The 22130-nt window shown below is 39.2% G+C and overlaps 2 protein-coding genes across 2 annotated transcripts; both read right to left on the minus strand.

Annotated features, from left to right (window-relative positions):
• Positions 1-1841: 1841 nt before the first annotated feature.
• Positions 1842-4058, minus strand: slc25a5 (solute carrier family 25 member 5). Its single transcript, XM_034138826.1, has 4 exons — positions 3822-4058; positions 2558-3047; positions 2310-2450; positions 1842-2219 (listed from the first exon to the last, which is right to left on the minus strand). The coding sequence occupies exons 1-4, from the start codon at positions 3930-3932 to the stop codon at positions 2062-2064; spliced, it is 900 nt and encodes a 299-aa protein (XP_033994717.1). The 5' UTR covers positions 3933-4058; the 3' UTR covers positions 1842-2061.
• A 1057-nt stretch (positions 4059-5115) lies between these two features.
• slc25a43 (solute carrier family 25 member 43) lies at positions 5116-11017 on the minus strand. Its single transcript, XM_034138717.1, has 5 exons — positions 10746-11017; positions 8239-8480; positions 7953-8125; positions 6573-6707; positions 5116-5667 (listed from the first exon to the last, which is right to left on the minus strand). The coding sequence occupies exons 1-5, from the start codon at positions 11015-11017 to the stop codon at positions 5467-5469; spliced, it is 1023 nt and encodes a 340-aa protein (XP_033994608.1). The 3' UTR covers positions 5116-5466.
• Between the last annotated feature and the right edge of the window lie 11113 nt (positions 11018-22130).

The following is a 22130-nucleotide window of genomic DNA, read 5'->3' on the forward strand; positions in this document are numbered from 1 at the left end:
CACTAATCCTTAAAAAAGTTGTAATGGAGCAGCCGTAGAAAGAGGCTTGCCTAATGAAGGATTAACTGTGCTACCTGCTGAGAGGGACTTTTATGGATGTAGGGGTCAAAAGCAGTATTAAAACTGATTTCCCTGGGTTGGCACTTTCGTCCAAGACTTTCTGAATCACTGAAAGGAGATTAGACAACGTCCAGCTGAGTAAACCATGTAATCTGATAGTGTTGCTAAAATGAGGCTGGCCCCCATTCAGGATCAGTCTGGGTTCAGTGTGCAATTGTGTCTGCACACTACAATGTGTGCTTTAAGCACAATCTCAATTAATGACATTTTTCTGTCTTTCTCTGTCGAGTTAACCAATTTTCTGCATACTCTCCCATATTATATGTCCTTTTATGCTTTGTAAATCAATAAGAAACATTTATTTGTTTTATCATAATGTTTTAATCTCCTTTGCTAATGATTTTTGGTTTTTCAGGTGATCCATAAGAGATGAGTGACAAAGAAAAATACATGAGGTAATTTATCTTTTAATAAATTCTAAGAGGGAATAATTGCTCTAAGCTTGACTAATAATTTGTTCTATTATATAACGTATTTTCATAGACTCCATTTCTGCAGTCACATTTTCAATAGGATCTCAGCCATTTCTCCAAGACATTGGTAATAAGAATGTCAGACTAGTAGTATAAACATCTTCATAATTTAAACATCTTGTTATTTTTTTATCTTGAAATGGATAGATAATATTCTCTGGGGGTAGCAGTTCTTTAATTGGTCAATGAAAATGTCTGAAGACTGATCAAAGCTGCCAAGTGGCCTGGCGGTGACCTCATACTCAGCATGCAGTTGATTATTCAAAGTAAGTATATTAGTGAAATATCAATGTGTCAGAGTCTCAATAGTTTAGCTTTATGTTGCTGTAGACAGTTCTACAGTAGGGTATTAGGGCCAGGCCTAAGGGGGAAATGAGAGGAGGAAAACTATAATTTTATTTGAATTTGGAGAAAATATATATATATATTTATTTTCCTTCTGGCCTTCATAATCTTCTGTATACTTCAGATGTCAAGTAGAGAAAATGTGCTTAGTGTTTAGAGTTGTTTTGACACTATAGGTCCCATATTTAGACAGGCAGCACGAGGACAGAGACTGCAATCTGCTTTTACAAAATGACACACCCTGGTTAGAGAGCCAAAAGCACGTCCTGTGTACGCTTCTTCAAATCTGGCATGATCATGTATCAGCAGGAATTTCATTTATGACGCGCAACACTTACACAAGCCTCAAAAACATCTAGTTGTCCATTGATTTGTTTAGCTTTAATGCAGCTATTATTTAATTTGTGTGCATATTAATTGAATAAAGATCTATAGATCAGACGATTATAAATAACTGGAGCAGGTGTGTCGTACTGGTGAATGGTCAAGGTTAAGTCCTCAGTCCCACCAGTTGTAGTCCGAAGAGACTTGAAAGTATATTTAGAAGGTCGGATTAATCCACCCCCCAACAGGTAATCCTGGTTTCTTTTCTGCAGGAAGCCACCTCCTTAACTGTTAATATATCTGAACAAAACTGGTAAGACTCCGGACTTCTTTACTATCACTTTTCTGCAGGCATGCCTTGGTTGATAGACTGTCAGGTCAACTTTCTCAGCTGATTTTGGCCCGCTCCGAACTACAACTACGACCTCGTGTCTCTAAAATTACATTTCATACAGGAGGCTGCCAAATGTTATTCTGAAGCAACACGGCTGAGGATGTGAGCTGCCAGGACTCTCAGTCACTCTGTCTGTAATGGTATAACTTTATACATGACATGAAATTACAAAACCAGGCAGAAAATTCACTTAGTAGGTTGCGTTTATTCCTCTATTTTACGGCAAGATTTCCTGTGTTCAGGGAAAGGGCCAAGAGAAGAGAGCATAACAGATTCCCCCAGTACAACTAGTAGGTAATACTAGCTGGTCCCTATGAATATAGGATGTAATTTACATTTTTCCAAATGTACAAGATATGTTACAGTTAAACTTCACAAAATGAACAGTGGACATACAAAAACAACTTAGATGACTTTCTTAAGCTCGTCATACAAGACAAGCACGAAGGCGCCACCCATGCCTCTGAGCACGTTAGACAAGGCTCCCTTGAAGAAGGCCTTGCCGCCCTCGTCACGGGCGATCTTCCTCCAGCAGTCCATGGTACCAGAGTACATGATGTCGGCTGAGGGGGAGACAGAAGAAGACACACATTTGTTCTAGTAACACAGCAGCAAAAGCAGAAAGCTGTTTGTGTATATGTTGTGCTTTCTACCTCCTTTGCGTCCAGACTGCATCATCATACGACGACGGACAGTGTCGAAGGGATAAGACACAAGACCAGCGACCGCAGTCACAGACTGAGCAATCATCCAGCTGACAAGAATTGAAGTGTTCTTGGAGTCTGGAAGCATGCCTGTAGGAGAAACAATAATCAGGAAGGTCAAGTAAAACCTAAGAAGCAAGGAAGTCCACAGAGACAAGATGTTTCAAGCTGTGCAATGCCTGATAATTAAAACTCACCCTTTGCCGTGTCGTAGACGCCAAAGTAAGCCGCTCTGTAGATGATGATGCCCTGCACTGACACACTGAAGCCCTGGTACAGACCCTTGATGCCATCAGACTTGGTGATCTTCACCAAGCAGTCGGCCAGGCCTTTGAACTCGCGACCCTTTCCAGATGATGTACCGACGTCGGCACCCAGACGTGTTCTGGCGAAGTCGAGCGGGTAGACGAAGCAGAGTGACGTGGCTCCGGCGGCGCCACCAGACGCCAGGTTACCTGCAAAGTATCTCCAGAACTGTTTGCGCTTGTCCACGCCGTCGAGGAAAACTTTCTTGTACTTGTCCTTGAAAGCAAAGTTGAGGGCCTGAGTGGGGAAGTATCTGATGACGTTGGCCAGATTCCCTCTCCAGTACGCCAGGAAGCCCTGTTCTTTGGGGATACGGACCACGCAGTCGATGATGCCCTTGTACTGCATGTCCACCGTAATCTGTTTGCTGGCATGTTGAACCTGTAATTAAAGCAGAAATACGGCAGTGCATTAGCTATAATAAAAAAGGAGACTTATTTATATTTTCCTTCACTTTTTTATTTCGTGTTTTTTTTTTAAAAGCTGCAAATACTTTGCAAAGTTTTCTTAATGCATAGTGTCTTTTTTATATTCAAATTGTGGTAGTTTAGAAACTTATTTCATTATGATTTACATATTGTGTTATATCTATACTAGATCTGTCAGAATGAGCATTCACCTAGAATAACCTGGTAACCTATTTAAATCCTCTATTCATGACTCCCTTGTACAACTCTGATGGCACCCATTCAACTATCCACAGCCCCTCCTGGTGCTGCTGCTGATCCAGGGCCAAGTGTAGCAATGGGGGGGCATGGCGCAGACCTTCCTGCGACCTTGGCTGTTTGTTGTCAAGCCAAACTTAAAACTTATCATGAAAGATGAGCACTTCTGAAGCCCTATGGGGATGGCTTTAATAACACTTTTTTTTTTTTGCTTGGAGAGACTGCAGCTTACTTATTACGTAACAGGTCTGACGTACTTCACACATTCTCATCTGTTCCTGTAGCAATCTGTGACGATGCTGCTATGTTTCTCAAAGTTCAGACTCCCGCTTTTACTTTTAACCATCCAGCATCTTTTATATGTCAATACAACTTGTTGAGTTCGCCCTCAATTCACTAGAAATTCATGCAAGCAAATGCTTCAAATAAACACTAGTTTTTCTAGCAGCATGTAATCACATGCGTATGATATAATAATGAAAACACTCACCTGGAGGAGAAGCTTGACTCTCTCGATGGGGGCTACAGCTGTTTTGGAGATAGCAGCGGCAATACCACCTGCCAAGAAGTCCTTGGCGAAGGAAACAGCTGTCTCATTCATCTTCAGATGTTATCAGTTACTATCAGTCGGTGGTGTGTGTTGGTGGAGTTGAAATGGCCGACTCCAATCTAGAGGAGAGGGGATTTAATAAGACTGAGCTCGAGGGACCGTAAACTTTGACTCTTGCGTCTGATTGGCTGGCTGAAGTAAAAGGGGGCGGGGTTAATGGATGTCCTTAGATTCAGATTTGGTGCCCTCTGGCTCATCACTCAAGTGATCTCATAAAAAGAACGAAAAGTTTAACTATGTAACTAAAAAGTAGTTTATATGTGCTGATTTAATCACATCTAAACGTAAGTATTGTGTTGTTTGAAGTTTTGGATGAGATTTGGATCAAAGTCATATCAAATATCAGTTTGAATCAGCTGATGGCTAATGGCTATTCAGAGTAAAGGTCATCCCATCTGTTAATGTCCTTTGGCTGTCACTTAGTTTCCCACAGTATGGAAAAGAAGAAGACAGGATTAAATCAGGTGACTGATCCGATCATATTAACCATAGCTTGTTTGAAATCTCACCAAAAACCTTGCCTGTCATCAAAGATTATCACCAAACACAAGAACATTCATTGAAACTATTTATTTATATGTTATTATAATCTGTTTGTTTATTATCTTCTTTTTGTTTGTTATCCTTGAATCCCTATCCTTGAACCCCCACCACTGAGTACTTGTTGCTATTTATAATATTTCCATTCTGTATTGTGCGGTGCTTTCATGTTAATGTTTTTAATTAACCCTCTTAAAATCAGATTTTGCACATTCAGACCCAAGACCAATTTCTGTCTTTTGCTAACAAAAAGACAGTATCAAGACTGTCAATTATTACTGTAGCAAATATTAAATTGCATTTTTACTACACGGCAAAGTGGCGTCAATTACTGAGAATGTAAAAGATGAAGAAAAAACCAAACACTTGTCCTTGTGAACCTATTTAGCTTCAGCAGGATGTCGATTTATCTCCCTGAAGGTTAAATCAACTGAGGTTATAAATATATAACAAAGATTTTAAAAAACATATGAAAAACAAATGTGTCTGTGAAGTTCTAATGTTTTAAGCGCAGTTCTTACATCATAATAGATGTTTGCAAGTTGTAATGACTGATCATAACATTCATAACATAAGAAGCATCACCATTTTTTACATTCTTTGTACATTCAAAATAGAATCTATCACACATAAGAGTAGACAAGCCTTTTTTATTTTTGCAATTCTTATAAACTACATATGGCACTGTTTGATGTTAATAGCTGAAATTAGTACATTTAATAAAATAAATAGTCAATGCGCAAGGCACATAATATTTGGTTAAAACATGGAAAGACAAAAAGGATGTCAAATAATCAAATAATACTATCAGATACAATAATGTCAATGAAAGAGGTAGACAGTTTCTAACAGGACATAATACAAATGCATGTTAACTCCTCCTATGAAGAATAGTATTTCATTTTTCTGGTCAAGTGTGGTCAGCACTGCTGTCACCATTGTTTTTAAAAGACATCTTCTCTCGTGTCAAGTTTCATCAGCATTTTCATAAAGACGACTCCCCCGACCCAAAGTTCCTGTTTTTCAAGTAGCGCTTTGCCTCCTCCAGCTCGGACGGCCCGAGGCTCTGGTCGACCCCCGGGGTGAGTTTGTAGCTCAGGGGTGAGACGATGTACCCGTTGCGGTAAAGGGAAACCTGCTTACACATCTCGAAGCAGGTGAAAAGAAGGCCAAAGTAGGGAACAACCTGAAGGAATGATAAGAGGTGGGAGACAAAGAATTTGTAAAGTGTAATGCCATCATTTCATGTGATTGAAGGAATATGTAACACTCAAAATGTTCATTTTTATATCCATTATTCGGCCCATGTCTCCTTGAAATAATAAATAAAAATAAAAGGATCAGTTTACAAACTCTCACAACACTTGTGCAGTATAATCAAGTTCTAATTCAACCAGTAATTTGCTCACTACCTCACCAACACATGATTATTCACTAAAACTCTTGAATTCGCTTGTCCTGACTCACACAGAAGAGTTACACACCTGCCTTAGTGTAAGACAATTTACACTGGGTTTTGAATAAGATTGTTTTGGAACAGTTTTGCTGTTGTCAAAATGTCCATCTACTTCAAACATGCAAGAAAAAAGAATTCAATGTATTAAGTGGTGAGTAACTGAATTTGGGGGTGAATTATTCCTTTAGATTGACCATCAATCCAAACTAAGAGGGTTATGCTGTGGTTTGAATATGACCCAAAGTGTGCTTAATGTGTATTTTACTTATTTGTATTCAGCTTGACATTTTGTTAAAGAAGCGGCTCATGATAAGGCCTTACATTTGTAAAACAGCTTCCAACTATTGTGACATTAGCTGCTGAAATATGAGAGTGGAGCATGCTGTTCCAGGGACAGACTTTGTCCAGCTTGCTTGGGATATTCATGCTATGAAACACAAACTTAACACTGCTTTCAATGCCCCTCCCTCACCGTCATCCCTCTCCCTTTTACGTGTGACATGGGTCACAATTCTCTCCCGTCATAAAGTAACACATGCTCTGGAGCACGTGAAGTCATTTGAGTTGATATCAGATGATTTATAGAGATTAAACTATGTTTGCGATATAAATAATATGAGTAAGTGAAAGGTTACCTTTATTGTGTTGGCTGTAAGGCCGTTCCACAGTGAGAGGACGCCCTTGTTTTTAACAACCTGTATGAAACAGTCCATCATTCCAGTGAAATGGACGTCGACTCCACCTAAATGTGGAAGACGGACACTCTGCGCCTGAGAAGAGAATGAATGAGAAAATGAACAGCAGCGAAATGTCATTATGTGTCTGTGAAGTAATAACCTAAAATGTCAAGTGAATGACAACACTGATAGAAACTGTTGCCATCTTGAGACAGAATCGAGAATCGAAGTTATTTACATGCATAACAGCAGCGTTGCTAATAAGAAGTGCAATGAAGGAATTAATGAAGTTGTCACTTCTGCTCTATTAAGAATTGTCTATGATTGACTACATTTTTTGTGGGGAATATTACATTTCAAGCCGTTTTTATTTACAACTTTTAAACACAATTTCAAACAAAATACAGAAACGAAACCCTATCCTGCCTATACACACTGTCTTGTGGGCGCCGACATCTCTACGGTCTGACCCTCATGTGATAGGGGAAACGTAACTTTAGTAGTCTCAAGGTTATCAAAGGAAACACGCCACCATTAGATGGTTCAAACAGCTTAATTTGAGGGGGAAACATTAAGCTAACCAGCGAGTTAAACAATACTTGGCTTCCCTAAGCTTCTGCAAACACCCTCAGCTCTGTTCATATCATCTAATCTCTGCATCACTTTTAATGTTTAACTCTGAGACATAGACACGAGTTAAATCATTATATAACATTGTTCTTGATGGTGCGGCGACATGGTGGTGATGGTTTATTGAACTCAACATACACAACTCTCACTTTGCCTGCTGTCTGATAGTGACTGGCTATTTTTAGAGAACTTATCTACAGCTACTGCAGACGAGCCACAAAATCTAATTCTCAGCTGCTGTTGAAACCTTGTGGTGGCTAATAATAGGCGGATAAAACCTGATGTAGTATTCAGTCCTTTGCAGCGCCATCGTTCCCCATGTGTCCTCCCTAACCTGCAGGAGGCATCTCAAACATAATTTCAAGGGAAAGCGGTGCAAACCAATGTTTCTTCATGTTTTCAGAAACGCTTATGGAAAATGTCCTCCACAAATACCCATAGGTCAAATTATTCTGAAGGTCAATATGAGAAAACATAACTGCCAAGACTATTTTGATACAAGAATTTAAACTTGCTTGAGTGACCAAGAAAGGCTAAACTTCATGTTGGCATATGCCCACTGCCCTCTTGTGGACTTAACGTGGTAACACATCCAGTGTACTACACCTTATATATTATAAACAGCCTATTTTTTTTAAAGGTCTGTTTCAGTTCCCCTATCAAACCAAACCTACGTGCAAAGAGTGAAGTGATCTGATGGCAAATTACCTGCATCTTCCGCTTTACAGTTTCAAAAGGGTAAGAAAGGGTTTGAGCCACTCCTGCTGCAAGACATCCATTAATAAAGTTCTGGAGGGGGGTGAAGCGAAAAGACGGCTCCTGCCAGAGTTTGTCCAAGTTCATGTGGACTGCATAGCATCCGATAGAAAAGGGAATAGCACCTGTAGACAAATGAAATGTACTGTAAGTTACAGAAGTCAGGAGGAACAGGAATGCCTTATAAAGTGCATATTAAATATTTTGGACCACCAGAAATAAATGACTGCAAACACACCCAGTAAAGTGAGGGAAAAGCCCCTGTAGAGCGCCAGCAGCCCCTCCTTCCTGTAGATCTTTGAGATGGTGTGAACTACGCCCATGTACACGGGCTGTCTGCAGTTCTGAGCAATCAGCCGGGTTTCTGCCACCTCCAGAGGGTACGTGGTCAGCGCAGCCACAGCACCAGCCAGTCCACCAGCTAATATGGCTCTCCACTGAGAGATGAAGCCCAGCTCATCCATGTGAAGGTGGACCAACCTGGACACACAGGAAGGAAAATTGCATTCATTAGAAAGTGAATGTTTTTAGGGTGCAAGTAAGTTTTGAAATTAAATATGTCTGTAATATTCTGTTGTCACTTTAACAACATTTAAAGGGAGACAATAACAATAAATTAAAATATGTACAAATGTTTAGTGATGCCTCAAGAAATTGGAATAGAAAACTTGTTTCAGTATGTATAAAACAAATATATTGATCATTATAGCTCTCGGGTCATTCGCGTCGGGCCGAACCACGCCCCTTAGCTGTGATATAATGAGCATATACCACGGCCTGTCGTGAGCTATTGCTTAAATATATAATGATAGGTTGTTGTTGTAAATAATACATGCTTATTATATTCACTAATTAACAGACTGGCAAATTACTGATATTGTAAAGTACTTACACATCACTGTACCCTGTATGCCAAGGCAGGTTTGCCATCACTTACTGTACGGAGGCTCAGTCATTGGTACACATTTATTTATAAAGCTTTGTTGGGTAAACTCCCGTATTATATCTGCTCTCTGATAACACAGAGAGTTGCAAGCAGCTATTGTCTGAGATCGCATGATGTAGTATTGTTAGATGTGCCAAGAGCAAGGACTGTCTTAGGTAAGACAGCTTTTATGTGCGCAGCTCCACTTGCTTGGAACAATCTTCAGCAAGAATAGAAACTGAGCAATCTCATTCCTCTGCATGTTTTTAAAACTCGGCTAAATGAAATGCTCTTTGATACTATGGGCACTTGTAAATGTCGATAACTATGTAAATGTAACCTGTAAATATAATGTATGATGTCCTTTATTGTTTTATGTTTCATGTGGAACCTATTTGCTGCAGGTCTCCCTTGAAAAAGAGATCTATGATCTCAATTGGACCAATCTGGTTAAATAAAGGTTTGAAATGAAATGAAATGAATATTGTGAGATCATGTTTAGTCGCCTATACCTAGGCAAATTAGTAACGCTCTCTCTCTGTGTGTGTGTGTGTGTGTGTGTGTGTGTGTGTGTGTGTGTGTGTGTGTGTGTGTGTGTGTGTGTGTGTGTGTGTGTGTGTGTGTGTGTGTGTGTGTGTGTGTGTGTGTGTGTGTGTGTGTGTGTGTGTGTGTCTTTAAGAGGATAGGGTTTTCTTATCCTGGAACAAGGTGTGTACAGTACAGACAATGATTCAGTGGTTTGCCACGTCAGGATGCGGTTGTGTCTAAACGCACACGTGACCTGAAGCATGAGAGGGAACATACAGACTGTGGCAGCTTCACAACAGACATAAATATTTATGACTGTCCTGCACGTGTAGCCTACAGACTTTATACCAGACATGCTATAGGCATTGCGGCTCGTTTTGTCCGGTAGTAACCCGACGGAATAAAGAGTTGGTTATTTACCCTGACGTTAGTCTCACAGGCAACACTTACTCTTGTAAATGGAATACATTTAATTTCCCCTAGGATCAAGCATACATCATTTAATTATGTATAAACCTATAAACACGTACTCATGGTTAGGCATCCAACTAAAACATTTTCATTATGAAGTAATGTGCACTGTTTAATCAATAAACCATGCATAAAAACAAAAGGCCAACACAACCTCATTGGGACTTGACTTCTAGTTAAGGCTAAACAATCAATGGAAATATTATTAAAATCGTGATATGACCTATGATATGGATATCAACCCACTATTATTGGATTGACAAATAACAACATCTGAATGTGTAACCTGGCACTCTTTTCACCATTATTTTTAATTTAAAAGAATCAAGCAAAAAAAATCAGCAGACAATAGTTACTGGATTCAACAATAAAATTAAATACAAATAAACTTGACATTATGGAGTAGACTCCAGGAAAACCTCATGCCTGTGAGACAACTTTCAGGGAACCCAAACCCTGTCACCTCAGTATCGAATGAGCAAATACAGCCTTCTGATTGGCTGAAACTTGAAGGTGCGGTAAAACAGGAAGTATATATTTAGCTTCATGAATAGAGGTAAACAGACTATTTAAACGAACCCCGATTAGTTATTTTATCGTGTAAAAACATTAATAATTAATCCAATGATTACGTATTCTTCTACGGTAGTTAATATGTGTTCTCTTTTTCTTTTTGCCACACTTTTCCCACTAAATCTTGACCGAGCTAATTTAGCATAGGCCTACAGACAAAGCAAAACAAAGAAAAACAACACACCCACAAGAGATGTTGTAAGCAAAAACACGTTGAGATTAAACGATTTATAGTTCACTTTACTTACTTTTTGTATGTTGTGAGGTGAACTGCGGTGTAGGGGATCAACCGCAGACAAGAGGCGAGGTTTCCTTTCCAAAATCCTCGAAGTCCCTCATTCTGGTAGATTAAGAGGAAACTCTGCAGGAAACCCCTCTTACAGTGAAAAGTGCCCACCTGACTTTTTATTTTAACCACTTCCAAGGGCGACGTGAAGGTTTTACTGAAAAACCCGGCGAAACCGACGCACATGAAGCTCTGGGAACTCGTCAGTCTGTCGTCTTTTTTCACCGAGGCCATCTCTGTTTGTATCCCCGCTGAAGTGTCTGCTTCCTGGGGTGATTTCAGTGTTTTTCGGTGGACAGCAGAGGAGTTGTTTGTGCAGGTTAGACATCTAAATGTAGAGACCGAGAAGGCATCCGTCTCCTGTCCCGACCATAGACTGTATAAAGGTCCCGACCAGTGGTGTAATGTGACAGAACAACATGTCCCTTTGACCGGTGAGATGGAGTTATGTATCAAAGACACTAGGGGACGCTCTTTACCTGGTTTAAAAACTCACAAGATGTTAAATCTATTTAAACACAATGCAGTCTAATATCCTCTAATAAAGTAATAACAAATCTTTGGATAAATAAACACACCATTTATTGTAATACAATTTCATTTCATAAAATCATATTTGTTGCCTATTATACAATTAGATTTGTTATTACTATTGTCTTAATATGTAAATAGCATTTCTATCTTTCTTTTTTTTGTATTTTTATTTTGTAGCTGGATGAATTTGAGCTAGCTTTAGGTATCCTACTTTACATATAATTACATTGTTCATCTAAGAAAATTGCATCATATAATATCTGCAAAATAAATAGTAATTTAAGTATGGTGGCAATATGCAATGCATTTAAAAGAACACTTTGTCACATATATAATATATATTTACATATATATATATAATCAAGTCAAGTACATTGAAACTGTGCTTGAGTACATTATGTTGACAAATGAATCCATATAATTTCAACATAATAGAGGCCATTTGTGTTTCACTGCAATGTTGTGTAAAAACTGTTTCCAGTTTGTGAGATATTTTTCTTTCAGAAAACATTTGACTTATTTCTTATAATGTGTTTATAAATCTTATGATTAGGCAGCAATTTGTGAGGGTATTAGATAAGACACATTGCGGACATTTGTCTTGATTTGTATGTATTTATGTATATGCACCAAGAACACCAAGACAAATTCCTCGTATGAGTTAACCAACTTGGCAATAAACTTGTTTCTGATTCTGATCGAAAGCATATCCGTAATATGAGTTTAGAGATAACAATGGAGGAAGTCAAACTTGTGGTCAGTGAAATAGTCATTTTATAGTTTTGTCACAGTTACTTCCATAAAATAAGACACGGTAACGTTGTTGAACTGAACCACTTCATATGTTCAGTTGACCTTTTGAGTGGTCCCTTAAAGACTAGTTGGGAGCCACATATTTAAAGGATTGGTGGGGAAACGTTGTATCTATAGGTGGCGCAATTCTCCAACATTTTGATTGTCAACATGGGACCTGGGGGAGAAATAAGAATCTCCTACTCATGAAGAGATATATAATTGGGACATGAACTGCTCAACTCAAAGACCTGAGAGTCCTAGATAGAAAAGCATAACATTGCTTCAATGTATTAATAATTAAGTGTACCTCAGATAAAGATAAAGATGAAAGAAGGGAGAGGTTTTTGGAGTTGGAGATTTGATTTGGATCAATCCAAATGTTCAATTACGCTGCAACTAGTTATATGCTTTTTTTGAATGATTGATTAACCATTTGATCTATAAAATACAACAAATATCAACGTTTTCATGTCTTTTTTATAAGTTTAAAACTTGAATATATTCAGTTTAATATCATATAAAACAGAAAGGCTAAACATTTCCATATTTAATAGCATTTCATGTCACTTTAGCGTGAAAAATACATTATCTATGGATTTTTAAATAATTGCAATTTCTTTTTGTAAATTGACTATAAGATTAATCAACTTATCGTTTCAGTTTTATTTCGAATATCCTCCTTTTTTTATCTGCAAGGACATTCAACGTGTTACTACACCAGCAAGCTAAATTCTTATATTCTTTATTCAACCTAATGGATCAGCTCTGATTTACTGTCTAACTTCATCAGCATTGATTTGTGCTCCCTGTCTTGTTTCAGCACCATGTTTGTTTTTCTCCGGGTCTTGGCCTGTCTCCCCTGCCGGGCCGACAACCTCAGCAGCATGCCAGGAGCCCACCTTCTGTCTGGACCACTTGGCTCCTCCACAAAGACTATCTGGAACAACAGAGCCAACCAGAGGAAATGACAGACGGATCACAAGAGGGCTCCCTCACTCCCCCTCTCACTGCCTACTGGGGGTGGAAAAAGGGTGTGTCTGTGCGTGTGAATGGGACACTAGCTTTCACTTATGAAAACTCAACAACAAAGTTTGATCTAGTGGAGGTAATAAAAGTGATGGTCAAGAAACCATCTAGAAAAATTGCATACTGTATTACTGCCCTGAGATGTGCACACACACTGTATACATATTTGGAGGGGGCAATAGCTCAGGGGGTGAATGCATGCTAATGCTGATCTTCCAATTATAGGTTCAGTGCTTCGATCCCACCCCCTGCAGTCAACATGTCAAAGTGTCCTTGGGCAAGATATCCTGAATTGCTCCCATAAGCATGTCTACGGCTTATAAGGGTAAGACGTTTTTGGATCAAAGGTAAAATAGTATGTACTGTAATATTTCATATTAGGTACTCAGGCAACCAGGCTATTTTTTTTTTTTAAGTTCAAAGGTATTCAAATTATGTTACAAGCAAATCAATACAATCTTTAGAGCCAGGATGATATTCAGAAGAAGTCATTTACATCCAATATATGGGTGTGGAAGTATGATTTTTTTTGGTCCTCAGAGCAATAAAAGAGCCCACTTTGAAAAGTCTTTGATCTCTCTGTCATATGTGGTTTGTGATACACGAGATAATGAGGAGTCTTTCTTTAAAGATAAGTGGTGTGACGCTGTATCTTATCAATTAATGCTTCAGCAATCAAACAGGACACCAGCCAAGAATCTGTTGCCACTCTGTCTCCTCTGCTGCCCTTCCTCTGCCCCTCACTTTGCCTTTACCCTTCAGTATTCATAGAGAATACACATAGAGCACTGCCTTCTTCCTGTATGTATATACCCCTGCTGAATGAGAACTTCCTTCATGAAGCAAAGCAGTGCGGGAGCAGCCTGTATGCCTTTGTGTCTCTGGGACTGGCACGTAGCAGTAGGTGTAGGCTGGCTGAGGCATTGTCATTCCCTGCATGTCATGCGCAAGTCACCCCTTGATCTCCCACTTTGAAGTGCATTGCTGGAGGAGACTGGGAGCAGTGTGTGAGCCCAGCCTGAGCTCAGGGCAGTCAGCAGAGGGCGCCTGATACCAGCGAGGCTGCACGGAGGCCTGGGGCGCTGTCATCCTCACAGACTGGTGCAATAAAATTCTCACCTCATTATCTGAGACAGTCACATCACAGGCTTGTGTTGGCAGGGGAGGGGAAAGGGAAGAAAGGGTGGGGGTGGGTGGGTGACACCAGAGTCTGTCTGTATGTGAGTGTGTCTTTTTTTAAGAGTGGGGGGTGTATTGGTGATAAAAATCAGGCAGAAGTACAATTCACTGTGGCACCATGCCGACACCTCTACCCACAAGGCTCAGGCCAAACTGCAGCGCTCCCCGGCTCACTTAACAGGAACGGGAGACTTGTTTTGCATAAGAGCCTAATTTTCTATTAATGGTTTCTGTGATGGGTTAAACTGTGAAAGGTTGTCAGGGTTTGTTAGGAATAGTAAATGCAATTTTGCACCTCATTAATGGAAACAGTCTTTATTACAACAAACACTGAAACTACTGTTGCCTCGGCCCTGGAGACCAGTAAACACAGTCTATAGAGTGTCAAATATGCAGCCTTAAGTAGTTTAACTGTGTTGTGACAGTAAAGTGCTGATTCATACATCATTTTTAACGTGTGATTAATATCACAACATGTGTAGTTACATTTTAATGAAGTTCGGTTTTTTGTGGTGGATTTCTTGGAGTGTGCCATTGAGTAAAATGAAACAACTTAATTTTGAAATTTTGCATTTTGTCATATAGTTCTGCTAGTTGCCCTTTTGCCTTGTTGAAACTTGGAACAAGGAATGATGCATTACCTATTTACCCAGGATGTGGTTGACCAGGAGGCCCATTGTCTGTGAGGATGCAGAGGAGAACTTCTGGCAGCTGGTGCCCCCTTATCTTCCCATGTACAGCCAATAAATCAATATCAAATCTAAGGAACAGGAAGCCAGATGGCCTTCCCACAACCCACTAGGCTGGGGCTGCTCTCAGGCCCTCCTCGGCTACTGTACCACTGGTGCATGCTGCAACCCTTTGAAGACATACACATTCAACAAGCAGCTCAATGAATGACTAAAGGGAACAAATAAGCTGTTACGACTCTGCTCAAAACAGTGTTTGTGTTAGCATCCACATCAAAGGCCCCATTCTGTTTGATATGCAGCAGCCCCCACACCTTGATCCCAGCCATGTACAGGTAGAGGGGAGGAGCAGTCTATTGAGAAGCGAGAGGGTCATGTGGCTGCTGCTCTCAGCCCCGGCTCGAGGGCAGTTGACCCAGACAAGGGGTCTGGTGATGTCTCTCCTTCCCCAGGGAGCTATCGCCCCTTACACCCATCACTAGACACATTATTTATTGGGTGGCCTATTGATCACGCACGTTTAAGTATTATTCACAGGACTTCACTTCACACCTATTTCATTATACATACAGTGTGTACATATTTTATAGCATTTTTATATCTGTATTGTTATTTTTCCTCTTATGCAGCTTTGTTTGATTCAGATATAGTGTATTCATATTTCTAGAGTATTTTTCACATTCTTATTGTAATATTCTTTCTAACAGCTTTAATTTTTATGAAGATATATTGTACAAATATTATAGTATTTTTTTACATTTTCTTCTATACATTTTTTTTTATTTCAGATGTTTTGAACACATCTTTATTGTATTTGTTCACATTTTGTTCACATTTTTGTCTTTGTTCTTTTGTTGTTTCTTTTATCTTATCCTTTTTTAAATTTTTAATTCCATTTTCTCTTAATATATTGATATGCACATTTCTCGTTGGTATAAACCTACTTGTCAATAAAACCTACTTGTCAATAAAACAGATTCTGAATCAGATTTGGAGCAGTAATCACAAAATGGGAGTCAATATTAACTGAGGTAAAGACAGAGTTGTGTAGTAGCTGACGGTTGGAGTAAAGCCAGAGAGGTCAGTTACCTAAATACATCCCGCCAGACTCATCTTGATTTCTGTGTAGGCCAGAGGTCAGGTTAAACAGTAGTTTGATTGAATGGCTGTTCACAGGCCAGTGTGAAATGCCGGCTCTATTGCAATGTGGGAGTGGGAAGGAGGGGGTTTCTCTGGCTTTTGTGTGGCCCGCGGTCTTAGAGCACGGACCCATTGTTAGAGGCTGACCAGCCAGCCCCTCAGACTCTCCTTTGCCCTGCTTTGTCTCGAGCAGCGTGACCATTTCCTTCATCCAGGTCAGAGCAGGGTCGTGACTTTGGACACCAGTCCCCTCTGTCTGTCTGCTCAGCCGGCATACTCATAAACGCACACAAAAACGGACACACATGCATGTTGTCACATGTCAGTGAAAGTATCTTTGTTATAGCAAGTTTCAGCCTCCTTGCACAAAGACGATGACAACGATAAGATCAGATGTCAACCGGATTCAAATTCACAAAAGCATAAAACATAATGATACGTACAACATTTAAATTACAATAATAAAATGTGACTGATGTGGTTCTTTTGTACGTGTAGACACTTAAATTGATCCGTTACAAGTCAGAACACATTTATGATCAACATAATTTGCATGGTGGGAGATATCTCACTTTTGCCTTTTTTGTGAGTGTGTAAAACATAGTACCACTGAGAGCTGAGATAACCTCTTTACTGCCCTGAAGTGTCCGAGTTATGCAACTGTGACGTTTTAAAAAGAGTGGACAGTACCCTCCTTCTATCCCGAGGCTGGACCTGCCTTATCATGGCCTGGCCATCACGGTGATAAGAAGAGGAAAGGCCAAAGGGCCATAAGGAACAGTGTGCATGGTTCAGGTCAACAGTGTGAGGAGGCTGGACTCAAAGGGGAGGGAAGGCGAACAAGAATATTATCTGATAAGAATCACCAAGGTCTTTTGATCTCAGAGGGGCTGATCCTGGGCTACAGGGTGTCATGCTGGGCGGACGAGCAGAACGACACGGCAGGTACAAACAAGCGTGTCCTTGAAGATCATCTGGAGCTAAGCATATTTACACAGGGAAGACTGGAATGGCTCTTCTGATGCACACACAAACAAGCTTGTTGTCCTTTGGATTTCACGCTGTTGTAGCATTCTTTACTTGTTTAGCTTTTGGCTTGTACCAGAAAGCACAAATAATGCCTGATTTTCTCTGATCCCTTAATCTGTTTTCTGAAGATCCATTGTCAGGTAATTCATTCAAAATCCTCAAATGACTGTGAGCCCTCTGAGGAAAAGCTTGGATGTCACTGTGTGGTTTGGTGCAGTTTTGTCCCATAAGTCACTGATTAAAAGCCATCATGAGGAGGCCAGACACGACCTGGGGCTGCAGTGCAAGCTGTGGCCCGAACCAAATGCTTTGCTTTATCACCCAGGGCAAGATGGAGGAGGGTCTTTGAGTCTGGTGTAGCCAGAGGGGAGGTTAACAAGCTGCTGCCGAGTTTAACTGTCCTTGGTTTCATAGCAACAGTTAAAAACAAAAAGAGCATATATATATACACTTGTATCCAAAGCCTCATTCGGAAGTTTAAGGACAATTTGGATGATATTCAGTCTGTGTTGCTGCGGTAGAGCTCCATATAGGACAAAACACATCAATAGTAGACATGTTCCTTCATTACAATGACTGTTGGCAGTGGTGGACAATAAATAATTACATTTATGCAAGTACAGAAGAGTTTTAAAGTACAATTTTTCAATTATTCCACTCCACTACATCTCAGAATTAAATATTTTCCTTTATATGAGAGCTACTTTGAGGGTTCAGATTAATAATACAATGTATGATTAACACATATGATATAATGTATTACTTGTACTATAAGTTAAGATAAACTGTATTGATTGTTTGATGAAATGTACAAGCTACCAGGCAGTATATACAGTATGTGATGAAAAAAAAATGTCTTTACTAGGATTAAAGTAATTAATACATTAATGCGTGAATAGTTCTAAACAAATATTATATAATATATTATTCTAAAATGGGCTGTCACAATAAGTGCAGGATAAGTACATTTTCTTTTTGTTATTTAACTATATTTTCTTGCTAATACTTTTGTACTTACTCACTCACCTAAGTAGGATTTCAAATGCAGGATTTTTACTGAACATTTCTACAATGTGGTGTTGCTAGTCTGAAGTAAATGGCTAAGTTATTTTCCACCACCAAGTGGGCACTTTAGTTTAGCACCTTCCTGCTGCAGAAAATATGCAGAATATAAGATAAGATATATTGACCCCAACATGGGAAATGTTTTTGTTGCAGCAGCATGTTAAACAAAGTATTGCACATAATTAGAAATAGAAAAGAGAAGAAAAGAAACAGTTATACAATATAAACATCTCAAAATAGAAGATAAAACAGAACTAAAAGAGTGAAAATATAAAAGAGGACGTGAAGATAAAAATCTGTAAATTATCGGACAAATAAAACACTATTGAAGGTCCAAATTACAGCTAACACAATTTAAGGTAGGATATTATTTACATGTAGTGTTCAAGAATGGCATATTAGATTAAATATAAATGTAAAATGTACAGTGGGAAGTTATATGTCCAGTTAACAAAAGAGAAATATGGAGCAGGGAGTTCTCTGCCAGCCAGAGCAGTATGTATGCAGCAGAAAGCAGTCACCAACAAACGTTCTCTGTTTATCATGTCTGCTATAAACTAAAGTGTCCAGTACAGTTTAAGCTGTTTTATTTTTGCCCTATTTAAAAAATGAAAATATAAATATATGTATATCTTCAGTAGGGACAAATGGGCATTTGAAACTGAATTTGAATGATTGTACTGTACTTTTTTCTTTCAGTGAGATTAGTCGACAGTAAGAGAAATACAGACTATATTATTGGGTTATTTTCAGAAAATGTTAATATTTTTTAGTACGCACCCACTCGAGAGGTTTGATTATTTATTTAGGCAAATTGCATCATGTTTCTCATCAAAAATGAACAATAAGGATTATATTTTCTTTTGAACTTGTCCTTAGTTTACATTAAGCAGAGACAATGACAGCAAAGTGCCAGCAACCTGTTACATCCATGCTCCTATTAAAAGAATTAAGATGTAAGGGGCCTTCATTATCAGCTCTCTCTGAAGGACTTCAAAGGCCGCGGTGGAGTGAGAGTGCAGCTGCCCTGACGGTGTGAGTTTCTCCTCTCTCACTCCAGAGGAACTTGTTTGTGTTGAGGATGTTTACTGATCCCAGCAAAGACAAACAGCCACTTCTTGTTTGTTGGTAACGCAGCTCAAACAGTATGTGTGTGTGTGTGTGTGTGTGTGTGTGTGTGTGTGTGTGTGTGTGTGTGTGCGAGAGAGTGTGAGCGAGACAGATCTTCAGGATGTATTGTATTGTAAGGTCAGTGTTTATCTTGTCTCTGTGTTTTCACCCCACTTCCAAGTTTCCCATCAGTAAAAGACCACATTTAACGCCGTGAGGTGCAATTTCACAAAATCAAAAGACAGACAAGGCAAGTGAAAAGGCAGTTACACACACCATGTCTACAAAACATCTAATATCTTACATTTGAATAGTAATTAGGTCATGTCATAATCTATGAGAGACGACTTAACTCCAGTCCATTAATCAACTAATTAAATACTCGGCTGCCATATTGTAAATCTACAACTGAAGCCATTAAGTTTAACATTTCTGAGTTATTTTGAGCAACTCAGTTATGATACCTCTTCTTAACACATGGTGTCACTCTTTCTTATCTATGCAGACAACCATGACTAAGACCCTCAAACCCAGTCCCTATTTATCAGGTACCATTGTGCTGTTGAGTTGTTGTAAACAATGTTTGTGGCATACTACGTCTAACTCTGACAGCCAAAGGTGTTCCCATGAAATATAACCACTTTAAGTGTATGTACATTTTGATATTTACTAGTTTAAAATGTAAATTATTCTAAATTGTTTTCTTTTCTGAATCGAGGGTGCCAGATGTTGTTCAGATTAAATGTTAAACTGTATTTGTCTTTTGCAATGTATCACGTTCAAAAGGGGAATAAAGGCTAATTGTTTTAGGAAAGTGTTTGGTGTATGTGCCACTGAATACAGTATGTGCATTACTTTTTAATATGTGTAGCAGTTACAAATATATTCTTTAATATAAATCATTGCATTTCCCATTAACCCTATAATCTAGGTAATACTGATAAGAAAAGCGTTCAGGTTTGCTTATGAAATACAGACCAATGGACATCTGTATTGCCACAATGGAGTGTCTCATTCTGTGAGCTTGTATCAGCAAATGTCACTTTGTATTGAGGTTTCCTACCACCGCTATAAATCCTTTGGGGAAACAGGCCTTCACAGAGAAGTTTTATGGCACAGAGACTTCCCTTCTATTCTGCAGGGGGTATGCTGCTTAACACCGTGTTCGTGTGTCACAGTCCTTTTAACTGGCACAGTCCCAAAACTACCAGTATTTTTCTATTCAGCAGCATCCAGATGTTCCCTTACAGATGTTTTTATTTGATTTTTTTTACCTTTATTTAACCAGGATAGGTCTCATTGAGATTAAAAATCTATTTTTCAAGAGAGTCCTGGCCCAAGAATGGTAACAGCACAGTTACAGACAATTTTACAGTTACAGACGATTAAAAAAAAAGAAAAAAAACACAATCACAACACAGTCATACACCAAGATTAGCCAAAGCATTTACAGACACAGCGGCCTGCTTCAAGGTCAGTTAAAGTTGCTTTGAGTATGTTTAATGAGACCAGCTCTCTGAGTTTCAGCTCAGTTTGAAGCAGGTTCCAAGCTTGAGGGGCAGCGTAACAGAACGCTCTTTTCCCCAGTTCAGTACGGACCTTTGGTACAGTTAAAAGGAAAAAGTTCTCGGAGCGAAGCCGATAGGATCCTGTGCATGTTCTGTTTATGTACATCCTTAGATAAGGGGGAAGAGCACCAAGAATAGCCTTATATATAAGGATGTGCCAATGTTTCAGTCTACGCGTGGTCAGGGAAGACCATCCAACACGAGTGTATAGATTGCAGTGGTGCGTCAAGGTTTTGAGGTTTGTGATGAATCTCAGTGCACCGTGGTAGACGGTATCCAGCGAGTGAAGGCACTGAGAAGATGCATTCATATAAACCACATCTCCATAATCCAGCACAGACAGAAACGTTGCAGACACTAATCTCTTTTTGGCCTCATATGAAAAACAGGACTTGTTTCTAAAGAAAAAACCTAATTTTATTCTGAATTTTTTTCAAGAGTTCCCCAATGTGTGGTTTAAAAGAAAGCAAATTGTCAATTATAATTCCAAGATACTTATACTGCAACACAGATTCAATCTCCGACCCCTGCAAGGTGGTGATAGGAGGAAGGTTCAAGACCTTGGGTTTTGCTTTCGAGAACATCATTAGCTTTGTCTTGGCAGCATTTAAAACAAGTTTCAAATCACTCATATTGGATTGTACAATGTTAAAAGCATTCTGGAGCTGACAAAGAGCCTGCTTCGGGGTGGACGCAGAACAATAAATAACTGTATCATCGGCATAAAAATGCAAATTTGCATTCAAAACATTGTTATTAAGACTGTTAAAGTAAATTATAAATAACAATGGTCCGAAAACAGATCCCTGTGGCACACCCTTGGATACCTGAAGAGATGTTGAAGTTAAGCCTTTTGCCCGCACACACTGTGATCTGCATGATAGATAGTTCTGGAACCAACAGACAGCCTTACCTGAAAGACCGATACTAACGAGTCTTTGTGACAGTAAGGCATGATCAACTGTATCAAAAGCCTTTGACAAGTCAATAAAAAGTGCTGTGCAATGCTCTCTATTGTCTAATAAGTAAATAACATTTACTACTTTTAAGGCAGCTGTTGTAGTGCTGTGTTTTTTCCTAAAACCAGATTGAAAGATAACATATTATTTGTTGAAATTGACCAGTGATTCCAGCACTTTATTTAAAACACATCATGGGGTCACCCCCTTTTAACAATGGGAGAACAAAAGCAGATTTCCAAATAAGGGGAAT

This window comes from Trematomus bernacchii, unplaced genomic scaffold (assembly GCF_902827165.1).
Source record: "Trematomus bernacchii unplaced genomic scaffold, fTreBer1.1, whole genome shotgun sequence".
In the NCBI taxonomy this organism is placed as follows: domain Eukaryota; kingdom Metazoa; phylum Chordata; class Actinopteri; order Perciformes; family Nototheniidae; genus Trematomus; species Trematomus bernacchii.

Coding starts and splice junctions, on each gene's coding strand:
- slc25a43 (XM_034138717.1), bottom strand. CDS start 11,017: ATGGCCTCGGTGAAAAAAGACGACAGACTGACGAGTTCCCAGAGCTTC. Junction 8,126..8,238: donor CTTTTCCCTCACTTTACTGG/GTGTGTTTGCAG, acceptor ATTTGTCTACAG/GTGCTATTCCCTTTTCTATC. Junction 6,708..7,952: donor CTGTAAAGCGGAAGATGCAG/GTAATTTGCCAT, acceptor TTCTCTTCTCAG/GCGCAGAGTGTCCGTCTTCC.
- slc25a5 (XM_034138826.1), bottom strand. CDS start 3,932: ATGAATGAGACAGCTGTTTCCTTCGCCAAGGACTTCTTGGCAGGTGGT. Junction 3,048..3,821: donor GAGTCAAGCTTCTCCTCCAG/GTGAGTGTTTTC, acceptor CTTTAATTACAG/GTTCAACATGCCAGCAAACA. Junction 2,220..2,309: donor GCAGTCTGGACGCAAAGGAG/GTAGAAAGCACA, acceptor TCTCCCCCTCAG/CCGACATCATGTACTCTGGT.